At 40.7% G+C, this 16863-nt stretch overlaps 1 protein-coding gene across 6 annotated transcripts; it reads right to left on the minus strand.

Annotated features, from left to right (window-relative positions):
* Positions 1 to 551: 551 nt before the first annotated feature.
* Positions 552 to 16333, minus strand: LOC106567202 (kelch-like protein 12). Of its 6 annotated transcripts, XR_001320016.2 has the most exons (14): positions 16056 to 16332; positions 12521 to 12760; positions 12021 to 12038; positions 11629 to 11782; positions 8518 to 8735; positions 3930 to 4079; positions 3528 to 3642; positions 3294 to 3400; positions 3020 to 3215; positions 2682 to 2840; positions 2471 to 2569; positions 2161 to 2347; positions 1845 to 2048; positions 552 to 1672 (listed from the first exon to the last, which is right to left on the minus strand). XR_001320016.2 is itself a non-coding variant. In XM_014136215.2 (13 exons), exons 2-13 carry the CDS (start codon positions 12701 to 12703, stop codon positions 1546 to 1548), a joined length of 1713 nt encoding a protein of 570 aa, XP_013991690.1. In that variant the 5' UTR covers positions 12704 to 12760; positions 16056 to 16333; the 3' UTR covers positions 552 to 1545. The 6 variants fall into 6 exon arrangements, 5 of the variants coding, with proteins under 5 accessions (XP_013991690.1, XP_013991693.1, XP_013991691.1 ...); XM_014136215.2 differs by lacking the exon at positions 1845 to 2048 and having other exon boundaries at positions 16056 to 16333; XM_014136218.2 differs by having other exon boundaries at positions 552 to 2048.
* Positions 16334 to 16863: the final 530 nt, after the last annotated feature.

Consider the following 16863-nt stretch of genomic DNA (forward strand, 5'->3'; position numbering starts at 1 on the left):
TGGAACTGAACCAGGCTCTGGCCTTGGGGCAGTCTGCTCTTATCAAGGATCACAAGATGACCCCCTTATTTGATAAACCGACTACAGTATTGATGTTTGAACAACACAAACAAACATTTACATATACAGTATATGTGATTTGGTTCATACTCCATCTACATGTAGATATTGTTGTGAATTTGGGGGGTAGCCCAGTTGGAACTGAACCAGGCTCTCGCATTGGGGCAGTCTGCCATAAAGCTCTTATCAAGGATCACAAGACCACCCTCTCTTATGGGAAACACATCCCTGCCCCCCCAAACATCCATCCACACCCCTGATAGCCCCACAGTAGTGTCATCCCACTTCTGACTGGTCAGTTCAGGGATTAGCCCAACCGGGACTCAAACCCAGGTCCCTGCGAGTGTGACTGTCAGTCCAACACCTTAGCCATGATACCAAGAGGTCCGAACCCCTTGACAAAATCACTAGGCTTGTACTAAAGGTCACCACAGTACACATCAGCATAACATTCTGAATAGCCTTAATAACGAATACAAATATAAAAGCGCTAAATTATCACAATGTTTATTCACTTTTCATGTAACAACAAAAGACTAGTCAGTATTTTGCACTTGCCCTGGAGAATAGCAGTCAAGTTTTTTTCTTGTCGAAACAAATCCACTGTGGACAAATGCATGCACCATACACACATAAAAAAACAAAACATTTTTGCTTTATTAGCAGTGTTCTTCAGTCTGTCGCCGGGGACAAAGTGATTTTTACAAGATGACAGAACAGCAAAAGAGCAAGGAATCATGTGCAATTATGAAACGCTTTCCCTAAAATGTAATTCATTTCAAAATGTCTTTTATACATTGAAAATAATGACTGTGTCAGGTAAATACCAATTATTCAAGAAGTGATTTTGTTTCTAAAAGCACTTTATACATAATTACAAAATCTACAAAGGGTTTTCTAATTGATAACCTGGCAAAAGCTAAATAATCATCATACTTGATGGTATGACAACAATCATCACAGTCCTAATGAGGCATCGTGGTTGTTAGGTTCAATGTGGGCCACAGGGGCATAAGGCATCTAGCAGCAGCAAACTGGATTCTCTTGTGTTTCTTCTGCTCCATGGCCCATAACAGAAGTAGAGAAATATATTGCACTTTAAAAGACGAGTCAAAAATGTACCTCACAGGTAACCACTACAATGGGAACCACTAAAAGAGTGTCATGCAATCGAGTGGGTTGGGATGGATGTCTTCTTGGATGCCACAACTGTTGATGAGGAGACTGAAATAACTCATCTCTGTTATACACCCCCTGTCCCTTATCCATTGAATACCAAGAGTTTTCCCACAGAAGTAACCAAACTCAGATGAGAGAGTCTGATAAACAATCCATCAAGAGACTTCGGGGAGGGCATATAGCACACTGGCCTGCAAGTGAATGATCCCTGTGTCGCTCCATAGTAGTGGCAAGTAAATATCAAATTCAGGTTCAGGACTAGCTGCCTGCCCTCCTCCGCTTCATCTGACTTTTCTGAGGTAAATCTCACTTCTCTCGCAGGACACATACTCCTGCATCGCAGCGCTGTGTGGCCATGGAGGTGACCACCTCCCAGTTGTCAATCACTGGGTCGTAACACTCGATACTGCTCAGAAGGGAGTTTCCATCATACCTGGAGAGAGGACAAAAGAGCACAGGGGAGAATGAACAACATCATATGGCTGTGTTCAGTCACATCCTCATAATCGAAGACTGGACCATAAGGGGAGGTTGCTTTTATGATTCAGATATTACAATGTTATCTAAGTAAGAATAATATAAAGCAATTAAAAGAGTTGTCATACATAATTTATATGAATAATCCCAACCAAAATGCATCTATATCTCTGTCAATACTGAAGTTGGGTACAGAGTCGTGGTCGGATGGTAACACTCCTGGCTCTATGCACATGTACAACTCTCAGCCGGAGACCGGGGTTCAATCCCTGTGTCCTCCCTTGACTCTGTATCTCCTCTTCACCTGTCTCCCCCATTTGTTTCTCATCTGTCTGTCATTAAAAGCAATAAACATACGAAAGGACAGTGAATTTCCACTCCTTTAAAATATTGGATATTTTAAATATATTAAAGCCGGAGAAGGATTGGGATGTTTAGGCTTACCCAGCTATGGCGTAGAGTCGTCCCCGGAGGACGGTAGCTCCTACGTAGCAGCGGGGAGTGGTCATACTGGCTACCGTGGTCCAATAGTCTGTCCTAATGTTGTAAAACTCCACCGAGTCAAGATGCGCTGTTCCATCGAAGCCTCCCACCACATAGATGTGGTCGTTGAGCAAGGCTACACTGGCCCCTACAACAAAGATTATAGGCCCTTCAGACATACTAACCATAGCCATATGTAGAGAGAGCCATACTGTATATAATCTATATACAGCCCTGATACTATTATATTGTCATACTCTGGAGTACTGACCTGAGCGTTTGGTAGCCATGGGGGTAACATTAGTCCAGTGTCCTGTGTGAGGGTCATACCGTTCCACTGAATTGAGGATGTTCAATCCGTCGTACCCACCTGCAACAAATGACATACATCCTTACTAAGGTCAGGGGAAAAACAGGTGGTATTTTAAATATTTATACATCAACACCATTACAAACTTAAATAAAACATCTTGAATACCCACCTAGACAGTATATGAGTCCACTAGCCACCACCAGGCCAGCCCCTTCCCTGGCTGTCTGCATGTCCCCCAGCATACTCCACTGGTCAATATTGGGGTCATATCGTTCCATGCTGGTGTGACGGCGACTACCGTCAAAGCCTCCAGCAACATAGATCATATCTGTGGGCACAAAAGTGAGAAAAGATATGGTAGGAAATGTTCCAACAACTTTTTGGAAGTCTGCTTTAGATAACACTTACAGGGTTTTGTAACATCTGAGGACAGTCATTCTCTTCAGTGCTATTTGCTTTTGTAAACCCCATGACAATGAGGACTGTCAATCAGAGAAGATCCTTTACCTCCGAGTGTTGTCGCCCCGGCAAGGCCACGCCGTACATTCATAGTGGCGACGTTGTACCAGATACCATCCTCGTCGGCCGTGTAGTCCAAGCACTCCACCGAGCTAAGCCGCGATCGACCATCGTAGCCGCCAATCACATACACGCGGTCATTGAGGGACACGGTAGCCACGTAACGCCTTTTCCGAGCAATGTTCTTTAAAAATATGCTTGGGATAAGTTAACCATGATCAGAGAATAGAGCCAAAATGTCTAATAAAAAAATGCTACTTACAGGTAAAAAGCTCCACTCCTGAGTTTTAGGATCATACTTCTCAACAATATCTATAGGGGATTGTTGACTGCCGAATCCTCCAATAACGAGCAGGACCTCCTTGGCACCTTGAAAGAGCAACAGTGAATCACTTTTTCACATCAATAACAAGGTGGCAACTCCCACTAAGCTTGTATTGTATCCCTATTATTAGGACAAGGAAAGCACCTCAAAAAAGGGAGGGCAGTGCTGTACCTAATCTGGCTTGGGTGCGTGGCCCCTGCATCTCACTCCTCAGCTCAGGTCTAAGGTGGAATTTCTTGGCCTCATCAACAAGGTCTCGACAGGGAAGACTGCATCGAATGAGGGGCTGGAACACGTCACAACATATACAGTACTTTATCCAGACATTAATAAGACATAAAACACCACAAAAGTTTCTTCCCTTGTTCAACACTTGAGGCCTGTTTCCCAGACTCACACTATAAATCATGCTCAATGGAGAATCTTCATTGAAAGTGGATTTTAGGCCAGGACTGGGTTTAATTTATGTACGGGAAACTGGCTGTTGATGTATTAACACAAATCCATTATGGGGAGGGCTAAGACAAGAAAACTGCCTACATCACGTGATAGTGTGTGGTCTAGCTGCCTCACCTCTGAGTCGATAACGTCTGTGATATAGCGCGGAGTGAGCAAAGGCATCCGCACATGCTCCAGCATCTCCGATAAATACGTCTCCCTCTCTTTCCTATTGTGTTTAACCCAATTCAACACTGCCTCGAATACAGGCTCCTCTGAGTCCACCTGCAAATAGAGAAAACATGTATTGACAACCACACCCTGACAACAAAACCAAACATGCTTGTTGTAAAAACGGTAATCCCAGAGTATAACCACCCAAGGTCAAACATGCATTCACTCAATCACACTGATTTCTTCACAGCAAATTCTGCAGTTTTAAATCAACACAGTATTACATTTAACACTGTTCCAGTGTCTATAAGGGTCCACACGTTTCAGTTATAATTAACACACTGCCTAGTGTAAAGCCTTATTTGCATATTTCCCAATGTTCCTTGCCTTTCTAGTGAATTGTATTTCAAGACCGTATTTGTTAGTGACAGACACATGGTTGTTGCATTCATTCATTTTCAGTCCTGTGGCCTTCACCCAATGAGTTCCTAAGCGAAAATGCTTTCATAATAAAAAAATGTGACAATACAATAGGTATTTCATAAGGCCTTATACTGAGGGCCTGGTTTTACCCTAATACAGTGGCCTGAAATTCACAGTTTACAGGCCATATCATGATTTCAAGTCCACTTGCGCTGGCTTGCAAAGTGATATGTAATTCCAATTGGAATCCAGCCAGAGTGGGGATATCCAACATTTGGAATTCTTATTCACCCGCAACCTGTATTCAGAATGACTGCCAGGATTGGGAAGACTCAGATTTGAGACTACCTAAAGCATATAAACTTTAACAACCATTTCAGTAACGTGTGCAATGAGTCCAAGTAACAGATTGGATTAGTTTAGAAACATTTGTTATTTATATTTAAGTGGCATAAGATGAATTAATCAATAAAACAACGTACATGCAAAACATAGATATTGAAACAAACAACTCTAAAAATCTTCCTGAAATAGAGCATTCTGGGAAATATGATAATGATGGGCGTGGTTTTGGTTCAACTCTGATTATTAACAGTGAAGGGAAACTGAGGCTTTCTGAAATTGTTAATTACTCTGCGCTTCGTTATCTGTTCACAATGCTCATTAGTAACATCTGCTCGTCAGCAATAAATAGCAGCATGTGATGATCAGATATACATTTTTTTCTCTGTGGTGCAGCGGTAAGTTGTTAGCTTTAGTAGCCTATAATCAGTTGGAATACCAGGTTTGCACCTTATATCATACTTCCCATTTTTGCCTTCAAGTTGACTTTTTTTCAAAAACTGAATCTATGGCATTAGTTAGGATGCTTAAGACAGAAGCTTTTAGTAAGTAAAATAAAAATTTGAACAACAATGCAGAAAGTGTGGTTTCACACAAAACAATTTTCAAAACAGTAGGTCTTCAATGGGATTCGACCTCATACCCTAACATCCCTGAATGTTCCATACTCTACTTGCTAAGCTACTGGTCAGGTGAAAGTTTTTGTACAAAAAACTATATATGTAAGTATGGTGTCCAGTAGAGGTCGGTGTTTGAAAGCCGCTTAGAATCTAAGAAAGCACCGAAACCACAGCCAAATCAGTGGGATCTCGCAACACACGTTTTGAAAAAGCACATGATCAAATGAAGCTTCGGACGTCATTGATGATTTGATTTGACTTCTGATAAAGTGATGCACGCATCGGCACACTGCTTGGAAGTTAGCTGCTTAGCGATTTTGACGCACTCCTCTGAGCTCCTGTATCAAATGTAACATCACTAGTTATTAACACCAACACTGGGGTTATTTTACACCAATGACTGTTAATTTAACACAGAGTTCATTTAACTCCTGAATCAACACTATACATTTTAGACCGAAAAATCAACACTAGGTAACACTGGCCAATTTGCTGTGTCCAAATAACTGAGATCAACTTCAAGAGGAAAGTCAAAGTCAGATTTTCATTTATGATGTAGATACTGTCAACTACGGCACAGTTACAAAAATAACAGGAAATTGTGCCTTTGATTTAACTAAGTGTACAGTGCATTCAGAAAATGTTCAGACCCCTTCCCTTTTTCCACATTTTCTTACGTTACAGCCTTATTCTAAAATGGATGAAATAAAAAAATGCCCTCTTCAATCTACACACAATACCCCATAATGACAGTGAAAAAGGTTTTAGACATTTTTGCAAATGTATTACAAATAAAAAACGAATACCTTATTTACATAAGTATTCAGACCCTTTGCTATGAGACTCGAAATTGAGCTCAGGTGCATCCTGTTTCCATTGATCATCCTTGATGTTTATACAACTTGATTGGAGTCCACCTGTGGTAAATTCAATTGATTGGACATGATTTGAAAGGCACACACAGCTGTCTGCAGTATATAAGGTCCCACAATTGACAGTGCATGTCAGAGCAAAAACCAAGTCATGAGGTCAAAGGAATTGTCCGTAGAGCTCCGAGACAGTATTGTGTCGAGGCAGAGATCTGGAGAAGGGTACCAAAACATTTATTCAGCATTGAAGGTCCCCAAGAACACAGTAGCCTCCATTATTCTTAAATGGAAAAAGTTTGGAACCACCAAGCCTCTTCCTAGAGCTGGCCGCCCGGCCAAACTGAGCAATCGAGGGAGAATGGCCTTGTTCAGGGAGGTGACCAAGAACCCAATGATCACTGTGACAGAGCTCCAGAGTTCCTCTGTGGAGATGGGATAACAACCATCTATGCAGCACCTTTATAGTAGAGTGGCCAGACGGAAGCCACTCCTCAGTAAAAGGCACATGACAGCCCTCTTGGAGTTTGCCAAAAGGCATCTAAAGAACTCTCAGACCATGAGAAACAAGATTCTGTTCTGACAAAACCAAGATTGAACTCTGGCCTGAATGCCAAGCATCACGTCTGGAGGAAACCAGGCACCATCCCTACAGTGAAGCATGGTGGTGGCAGCATCATGCTGTGGGGATGTTTTTCAGCGGCCGGGACTAGGAGATTAGGCAGGATTGAGGGAAAGATGAACGGAGCAAAGTACAGAGAGATCCTTGATGTAAACCTGCTCCAGAGCACTCAGGACCTCAGACTGGGGCTAAGGTTCAACTTCCAACAGGATAACAAACCTAAGCACACAGCCAAGACAACCCAGGAGTGGCTTCGGGACAAGTCTCTAAATGTCGTTGAGTGGCCCAACCAGAGCCCGGACTTGCACCCGATCGAACATCTCTGGAGAGACCTGAAAATAGCTGTGCAGCAAGGCTCCCCATCCAACCTGACAGAGCTTGAGAGGATCTGCAGAGAAGAATGGGAGAAACTCCCAAAATACAGGTGTTTCAAGCTTCTAGCGCCATACCCAAGAAGACTTGAGGCTGTAATCGCTGCCAAAGGTGCGTCAACAAAGTACTGAGGAAAGGGTCTGAATACTTGTGTTAATGTAATATTTATGTTTTTTTATACATTTGCAAACATTTCTAAAAACCTGTTTTTGTCTTTGTTATTCTGGGGTATTGTGTGTAGATTGATGAGGGGGGAAAATTATTTAATCCATTTTAGAATAAGGCTGTAACGTAACAAAATGTGGAAAAGGTCAAGGGGTCTGAATACTTTCTAAATGCACTGTATATTACACACATTTTGATCTCGAAAATCATGACAAACCAAAATACTTTGAATTAATAGGTAAACTATAAATCAAGTCCCATAGTTATAATTATTTTTTTATAAAGAAAGATATGCGCTGTGTGGTTAAAGACAGGAATTTTCAGAGCACAAAAGCATACTTAAATCAAATTGTCTTCCCCATAATTTCAGAGCCAGGCAAATCTGCACAGGGGGCCCCATTAATGGAGATTATTGCAGGTCTACACTTGCACCGTTCCTTTCCAATTTGAGACTTGTGAAAAGTGTCCCCCACGCTTTCAAAGATGACCCTGAATGGAGATCAGAAATGCACCTGAGGCAGCATGACTGTGTGCTCTCTGAATTCACAAACAAATTCAGTAAACTATTCCAACTTTGGTAGCACTTTACATCAAGTTTCTCTTATTTTACATTTACATTTTAGTCATTTAGCAGACGCTCTTATCCAGAGCGACTTACAAATTGGTGCATTCACCTTATAATATCCAGTGGAACAACCACTTTACAATAGTGCATCTAAATCTTTTAAGGGGGGGGTTAGAAGGATTACTTTATCCTATCCCAGGTATTCCTTGAAGAGGTGGGGTTTCAGGTGTCATATCCTAATTACACTAGTAACAACATTGTATTAACACGTTGTTACTTAGTTCTTCAGTAATTGTAGTTTCAGGTGTTTCAGGTGTTCAGGTGTCATCCTAATTACACTAGTAACAACATTGTATTAACACGTTGTTACTTAGTTCTTCAGTAATTGTAGTTTAATTGCATAGAAATTGAGTTGTAATTACAAAAGAGGAACAGTGACTTTTCCTATTACACAAACCATTCAACTCCATTAATATGCATTTACAAAGGCTACAATGTAACAACAACAATATTACTATCCAATTAGAGCGTTAAAACACAGGTATAATACCTCACCAAATCCACCTTTGTTTACCTGGATTTCATCGCATTTAACTAGTTTTTCAACCTCGTTCTGGCAGAGCAGCATAAACTCCTCATGTTGAACAACCTCAGGGAAGTGCTTCTGAGAGAAGAGCTCAGCGGCCTGCATCAGGTCAACGCAATTGTGGGTCTCAGCAAAGTCCCGAATGCCCAGGCAGTTTGTGGGATCAAGCTGACTATCCAGAAAGTCACAACATGCTCTTTTCACTCCTGAGGAATACAAAGAAGTGCTGTACGTTAATTTGTGAAATAATGTTGAAGTATTTAAAACTGCAATATGTAACTTTTTGGGCAACCTGCCAAAATTCACATAGAAATGTGTGTTATATTTCTGTCATTCTCATCAAAAGCAAGTCTAAGAAGCGGTAGATATGTTCTATGTGTGTCATTTATTTTCTTACGATTGTTTTTGCGTCTTTCACTTTTGGTTTTGTACACCAGCTTCAAACAGCTGAAAATACAATATTTTTCGTTATAGAAAATATATTTCACAGCGGTTTAGATGGTACAATGATTCTCTACACTGTACCTGCTTGTTTTCTTCACAAACTGAAATGTGTATTTTAGCAACCTGGAAATGGCAGAGCGATTTCTGCCTAGTACATCTTTATTTTGCTAAAAACTTGTTGAGAAAAATTAACAATGTTTCAACGATATTATCAAATTAGCAACACATTAGCCAATCATATTGCACAAACCTGATAAGGGGTGCTGATGGGTATGCATTTCCTTTTACAAAGGAGCAGATTTAGATTTAACTGTCATACAACTGTTTTGAAAGCCAAGAAGAAAAAATAAAAATTGAGTACAATACAATGATATATTTTACTTTATGGGGACTGAACGCTTAGTTAAGGCTGCCAAGCTAGCTAGGACAGAACAGATACAAAAGTCAAAGCCTTTGAGCCCAACAATGACAGGAGTCTCTCACAGCCTACCCCACCCAAATCGAGAGGCCTTTGAAGCCCCCTCCCACTGTTCAGAGTCCATCCACTGGAATTTTATACCAGAAATCTGCCTCCAGAAAAAAGCTTCTCCCAAGTGGGTGTGACACCTACTACCTGTCTCCCCGTCTGGTACAGGTACCCTCGCTACACTCCCCCCTCTCTCCCGAGCTATCGCTCACCTCCAGCACACATGCACTGTTGTGGCGAGTGACTCTGAACTTACAATGGCTTGCCCCAAGTCGTTATCCTCTACGGGATCGGTGTCCCTTCACCGGGATGATTGAGCTAACATGCGCTAATGTGATTAGCATGACGTTGTAAGTAACAAGAACATTTCCCAGGACATAGACTTGTCTTATATGGGCAGAAAGCTTAAATTGTTGTTAATCTCACTGCACTGTCCAATTTACAGTAGCTATTACAGTGAAAAAATGCCACGCTATTGTTTGAGGAGAGTGCACAACAACAACAAACTTATCACGGCAACTGGTTTGTACATTCACCTCTGAAGGTAAATAATGTACTTACATTCAGTAATATTGCTCTGATTTGTCATCCTGAGGGTCCCAGAGATAAAATGTAGCATAGTTTTGTTTGCTAAAATCAAATTTTATATTCAAATGTAGGAACTGGGTTCTAAAGTTTGAACCCCTGCTGTTTCTGGATTTGGGTATGTCATTTTAGGCAAAAATGGAAAAAAAAAAAGGGTCCGTTCCTTAACCTTGTTCTGAACACCTCCAAAACTAAGGTCATGTGGTTTGGTAAGAAGAATGCCCTTCTCCCCACCGGTGTGATTACTACCTCCTGAGAGTATGGCTAGATGGTACACTGTCCTTCTCTCAGCACATATCAAAGCTACAGACTAAAGTTAAATCTAGACTTGGTTTCCTCTATCGTAATCGCTCCTTTCACCCCAGCTGCCAAACTAACCCTTACTCAGATGACCATCCCATGTTCAATTACGGAGATGTAATTTATAGATCGGCAGGTAAGGGTGCTCTCGGGTGGCTAGATGTTCTTTACCATTCGGCCATCAGATTTGCCACCACTGCTCCTTATAGGACACATCACTGCACTCTATACTCCTCTGTAAACTGGTCATCTCTGTATACCCGTCGCAAGACCCACTGGTTGATGCTTATTTATAAAACCCTCTCAGGCCTCACTCCCCCCTATCTGAGATATCTACTGCAGCCCTCATTCTCCACATACAACACCTGTTCCACCAGTCACATTCTGTTAAAGGTGTCACATGTGCTCCCTCTCCGGCCTCTAGGTCACCAGGCTGCTCGTTATGGAGCACACCTGTCACCATCATTACGCGCACCTGCGCGTCATCAGACTCACCTGGACTCCATCACCTCCCAGATTACCTTCCCCATATATGTCAGTCCCTTTGGTTCCTTCCCCAGGCGTTATTGTTTCTGTTTCATGTCTGTGCGTTGTTCGTGTTTCTTGTTTTGTATTATGTTGCGTTTATTTATTAAAACACTCACTCCCTGAACTTGCTTCCCGACTCTCAGCGCACATCGTCACAAAAGGTCCCCAAAGCATGCACATCCCTGGATCGCTCATCTTTTTTCATTTTAATGGCAGCTAGCGACTGAAATGAGCTGCAACAAACACTCAAACTGGACAGTTTTATCTCAATCTCTTCATTCAAAGACTCAATCATGGACACTTACTGACAGTTGTGGCTGCTTTGCGTGATGTATTGTTGTCTCTACCTTCTTGCCCTTTGTGCTGTTGTCTGTGCCCAATAATGTTTGCACAATGTTTTATGCTGCTGCCATGTTGTTGTCATGTTGTGTTGCTATCATGCTGTGTTGTCATGTGTTGCTGCCATGGTATGTTGTTGTCTTAGGTCTCTCTTTATCTAGTGTTGAGGTGTCTCTCTTGTTGTGATGTGTGTTTTGTCCTATTATAGATATATTTTTTTAAACATTTTTAATCCCAGCTCCCGTCCCCGCAGGAGGCCTTTTGGTAGGCCGTCATCGTAAGTAAGAATTTGTTCTGACTTTCCTAGTTAATATTTTATTAAAGTAAAACAAAATGCTACTTTATTCCACAGAGTATATACAGTGGATGTAAAGTATAGTGCATATAGCACACCCTGTCCAGGGGTTGTCATATTCTTTTTTGACTTCTCAACTTACCTTTGAGCTGCAGCAGACAGGCAGCAGGAAGCAGTTCCTGGACATTCTCCACTGTGACCAGGACTGTCTCTGTGTAAACAAAGTCCAGCAGGATCTCCATGGTGGACGCAGTCAACCCCTGAATGTCTACGAAGGATTTCCCTTTCTCTGACAGCTGCAAAAGAACAACAGCAAAGACAGACAGGTCAACTTAAATGACTAGTTACTAGTATTACTAGTAGTACTAGTCTCTCTCGCTAGACCCTGGATGCTCCGCACGATCCATCTGGCTGTGAGAAGAGACTAAAGGGGAATACATCACACAAAAAAATATAAATTGTTTACTATTTGTCATACATGTGTAGGCAGCTGTGAATTATAGTCAGCTTTGATAGTAAAAGAGCAATGCTCACCTGATGATTCCTAGAGAGCTAAAAATGTTAAAGGAAAGAAACTAGGTCAACTGAGCTGCAGAGAAATAATTAGCATTGGACTATTTCTGCTATGCACTTTCATGGCTTTTTCATGGTTGAGAATATGATCCATGCAATTTAGTTCAAGTTTTTAGTAAATTAATAACCAGATGGCAGTCCGATAGACACCGAAAGACATATTTCTCAAGAAATGAATATCAGTTTAATTTCAGCCTACACAAATCTTAGCTGGGTTCTAAGCACAAGGCATATGTAGAAACTATTTTGGTAATGTCAACCTCAGAATCAGTTAATCAATTATTCCCTGTCTCGTTCTGCATATAAAGAGAACCACCAGCAAAAGTATTTAGAAAGTTATTATTGCTGATGACACTGGTGATCAGAGTCTTGTTAGGATTAGATTTCCTGGCAACCTTTTTTTGTCCTGGTTTTGTGAGGAGTCACCTCTACATTATCGCCAGTCTTGTGCTTACAGTTACCTCGCTGGTGAACATGGCGCAGAAGTAGTCACTGCAGGCTGCCAGGACAATGCGGTGCACAGGAAAGTCAGTATTCTCCACTCTCAAAGTGATGTCACAGAGTGTGTTGCTCTTACGAAGTGCGTTCATGGCATTGAGGATGGATTTGGCATGGGAGTTGGTCATGATGTCTTTGGGAGCCATGGTACTGTACTTGACAAGGGTGCCTCAAGTTTCAAGAATCTCAACGTGCTGCAATATCTGGCAAAAACAGAAAAGCGCGATTGAACACAGTTTGTAGGCAAAGTGCAAAGATGACAAATTATGATACATTACATGAGACCTCGACCACTGAGGTTAACAGCTGTTTAATGTGCAGGCAAAATGCATTTTTTAATTTCATCTTTATTTAACCAGGTAAGCCAGTTGAGAACAAGTTCTCATTTGCAATTGCGACCTGGCCAAGATAAAGCAAAGCAGTTCGACACATACAACACAGAGTTACACATGGAATAAACAAACACAATCAATAATACAGCAGAAATAGTCTATATACAGCATGTGCAAATGAGGTAGGATAAGGGAGGTAAGGCAATAAATAGGCCATGGTGGCAAAGTAATTACAATATAGCAATTAATAAACACTGGAATGGTAGAATGTGCAGAAGATGAATGTGCAAGTAGAGATACTGGGGTGCAAAAAAGAAAGATAAATAAATACAGTATGGGGATGAGGTAGTTGGATGGGCTATTTACAGATGGGCTATGTACAAGTGCAGTGATCTGTGAACTGCTCTGACAGCTGGTGCTTAAAGCTTGTGAGGGAGATAAGAGTCTCCAGCTTTAGTGATTTTTGCAGTACTGTAATATATTACAGTGAACAACAATTGAATAACTAGCTAGACCTATAAGAAATCTAGAAATAACTGCCTTGTCCGCACAGATGATCAGGGATCAAATCCAGTCCTTCACATTGGTGCCATGACCTGAGCTGTGTTTGAATACCCATACTGTAAAAGAACGGTATCCTTTTAGTTGAGTGTACTTGTGCTTCGCCTGTCTACCGGAATTTGATGCTGTTGTATTGCAACTTCTTGCTAGCTTGTCAGCATAACAAATTACTAGCTAGACATTTTACGATTTCATGAACAATGTCCATTGAGAATGCACAATGGACTATACCAATTGACTAAGCTAAGAATGACGAATAGTCAAGTCAATAAACGTTGGGTAGTTAGTTAGATTGCAGTTAATATACTGGCAAGTTCGATGTATTAGTAGCCAACTAACGTTAGATAGCTAGCTAACATACCGGTGCATACAAGCAACTGCTGTAATAATATGCTATGTGGTTCGTAAGGCTAGCGTAGCTAACAAATTGTCTGCCAACATAATGTGTAACGTAACTTATATGAAAAGTAATTACTTATATTTTGCACGATTTTCTTCAAACCTGAAAATGCTGTGAAGGCACGCCCATTTTCTGAAGAATTGCATTATGGGCCCTCAAAGCACGGCAATTGTATCCACTGCTTATTTAGGATTTTGTTTGTATTTATTTTTTAGAGAAATTGTTTTTATTTTTGTATTATTATTATTTTACATAGGGGAACACAAGTACATATTAAGAATATGCAAAGGACAATTGGGCTAGGGGGTACAATATCACATTACACAAGGACCTTAAGGGACATACATACATTTATAATTCTAAATGCTTTTTTGTTGGTAGAGTATTTAATGGTCTTTAAAATATAGTTCCATTTATTTTGTAAGGTAAGAAAATGTGTTTTATTTGTAAATTTACATTTATAAATAAGAATTTTGGCCAAAAGAATAATTACGTAAATTAAAATTATGTAAAATTGTTTCAACTTATTTCTATCATAGGTGTAAATCTTCATAAATGTGTTAAATTATAAATCTACTGATGTCTTGCCACAGATTTCTTACATGAATACAATGCCAAAAAATTGTAACTCGCTCTGGATAAGAGCGTCTGCTAAATTATGTAAATGTAAATGTAAAAAAGGGTGGTTTACTAAATCATATAGTGGTTGGCAGGATAATATTTATAAATAATTTTAAAAGAAACTTCCTTCATTTTGTTAATAAGTATGTATGTGTGGCAACATCCAAATGTTTTTCCCAACCGATATTATCAATAAAACCATTCCAATAAAGCATGACATAAAGTATAGATACAACAACCTGTTGAAAAAAGGCTTGTATAGCTCTATTGTTGTTGAATGGACCAAAAGAAAAACAAATCTTTCCTACTGATGAGTCAACAGGGTTAATCATAGGTATGTTTTTATTTAACCTTCATTTAACTAGGCAAGTAAGTTAATAACACATTCTTATTTCCAATGACGGCCTGCCAAAAGGCAAAAGCCCTCCTGCGGGGACGGGGGGTTAAGGTCATGTTCTGAGGATCAGGTCTTGACACGTTCCTGAATAATAAAGCAACACCTGAGGGAATGGCATCTTAAACAATTGTAAAATCTTTAGGCGTGACAGGGATCTTGTAAAGTGATAAGTATACTTTTATAAACTGGGTGGTTTGAGCCCTGAATTCTGATTGGCTGAAAGCCATGGTATATCAGACAGTATACCACGGGTATGACAAAACATTTAGTTGTACTGCTCTAATTACATTGGTAACCAGTTTACAATAGTAATAAGGCTCCTCGGGGGTTTGTGGTATATGGCCATGGTCAATATACCACGGCTAAGGGCTGTTCTTATGCATGATGCAACGCGGAGTGCCTGGACACAGCCCTTAGCCGTGGTATATTGACCATGGCCATATACCACAAACCCCTAAAGGAGCCTTATTACTATTATTACTATTGTAAATGTGTCCAGGCACTCCGCAACAGCCCTTAGCCGTCATATATTAGCCATATACCACACCTCCTCGGACCGTATTGCTTAAGAATACTTGAATTTTGGGGAATGTAGTTTGACATCCGGGAACTCTTGGTATACTAACTATATCCATATTATGACCAATAAGCATACTACATACTGAGTATGAGTATTCGAACACAGCTGGATTCAGACAGCTAGCTAACGTTCCAATTCTTTGGCTAAGCTGGTGTAGCACATGGGGATGTGTGGAATTTACTCCTCAGTCTGAAGTGTCCCCACATGCGCCAATAATTTGCTAGATTTTCGCGTGGCCCCGACTGGCTCGCTTTTTTTGTGGGGGGGGGGGTCACGTGTGCCAGCAAGGCATCGGTTCCGAGTTAGTGCCAGGTATGGGCTGAATTGGAAGGAAGTTGTACTCGTTAAATAAGCGACGTTACACTGGCATCTGTCCAATTTGAGTTGAATTAGATTTGCTCAATGCAAGGATTTTAAATAAGATGTCACCTTATGACATTTTCCAACTCCAAATAGCTAACTAACTAGCAGGTGGTTATGCCAAGGCCAACTAGTCGCAGATAACCGTAGCTAACTACGAGTTAATGGTTTGAATGAATATGACAGACAAACTACCAAATAAGGAACACGAATGGCACACACAGTATCAAGCAATACAACTACCCACCACCTAGCTAGATAGCATTAGCAAGCTAACTAGCTAACTCCAATGCAATGATGGCAGACGTCCAAGTCACAGTTGAGGATGCCAAATGTGATCCATGGTAGCGTGTGCTTTCCTGCAATAGTGTGGGCTATTGCGAAAGAGTTTTTCTAAGTAATTACTAACAAAATATGAATTTCAAGGATGCCGCAACAAATCTAGCTGGAGAGCTATCCGCAGTCAGTGTAGCCTTTGACAAAAACACGATGACTGTACGTCACGACTCACATACGTGCAAGCAGACCTCGAATGCGAATGTGCATGTTTTTACTATTGAAAGTAAACACTAAACCAATGTAAATAAACCCGCAAAAACTCAGAATCAAAACAATACATTTTTTCTCTCCCTTTTTAACAAATTTAGCAAGGGGATTTCTGTTTGTTTATTGTTGTGACCGCCTGCGAAGGGTCGCTAGAGTTCGATTTTTATGAAAGGTGCCAAAAGTGCAACATCGTCAACCTGGCGCACACCGGTGCTCATCCACAAGAGTATATTTAGTCCCTGGGACATCATACCTACTATATATACAGTACCAGTCAAAAGTTTGGACACACGTACTCATTCAAGTGTTTTTCTTTATTTTTACTATTTTCTACATTGAAGAATAATGGTGAAGACATCAAAACTATGAAATAACAGCTTCTATCTCAAGGCCATCAGACTGTTAAACTGCCATCACTAACATTGAGTGGCTGCTGCCAACATACTGACTCAAATCTCTAGCCACTTTAATAATTACAAATTGGATGTAATAAATGTATCACTAGTCAC

The sequence above is a fragment of the Salmo salar genome, chromosome ssa13 (genome assembly GCF_905237065.1).
Source record: "Salmo salar chromosome ssa13, Ssal_v3.1, whole genome shotgun sequence".
Classification (NCBI taxonomy): Eukaryota; Metazoa; Chordata; class Actinopteri; order Salmoniformes; family Salmonidae; genus Salmo; species Salmo salar.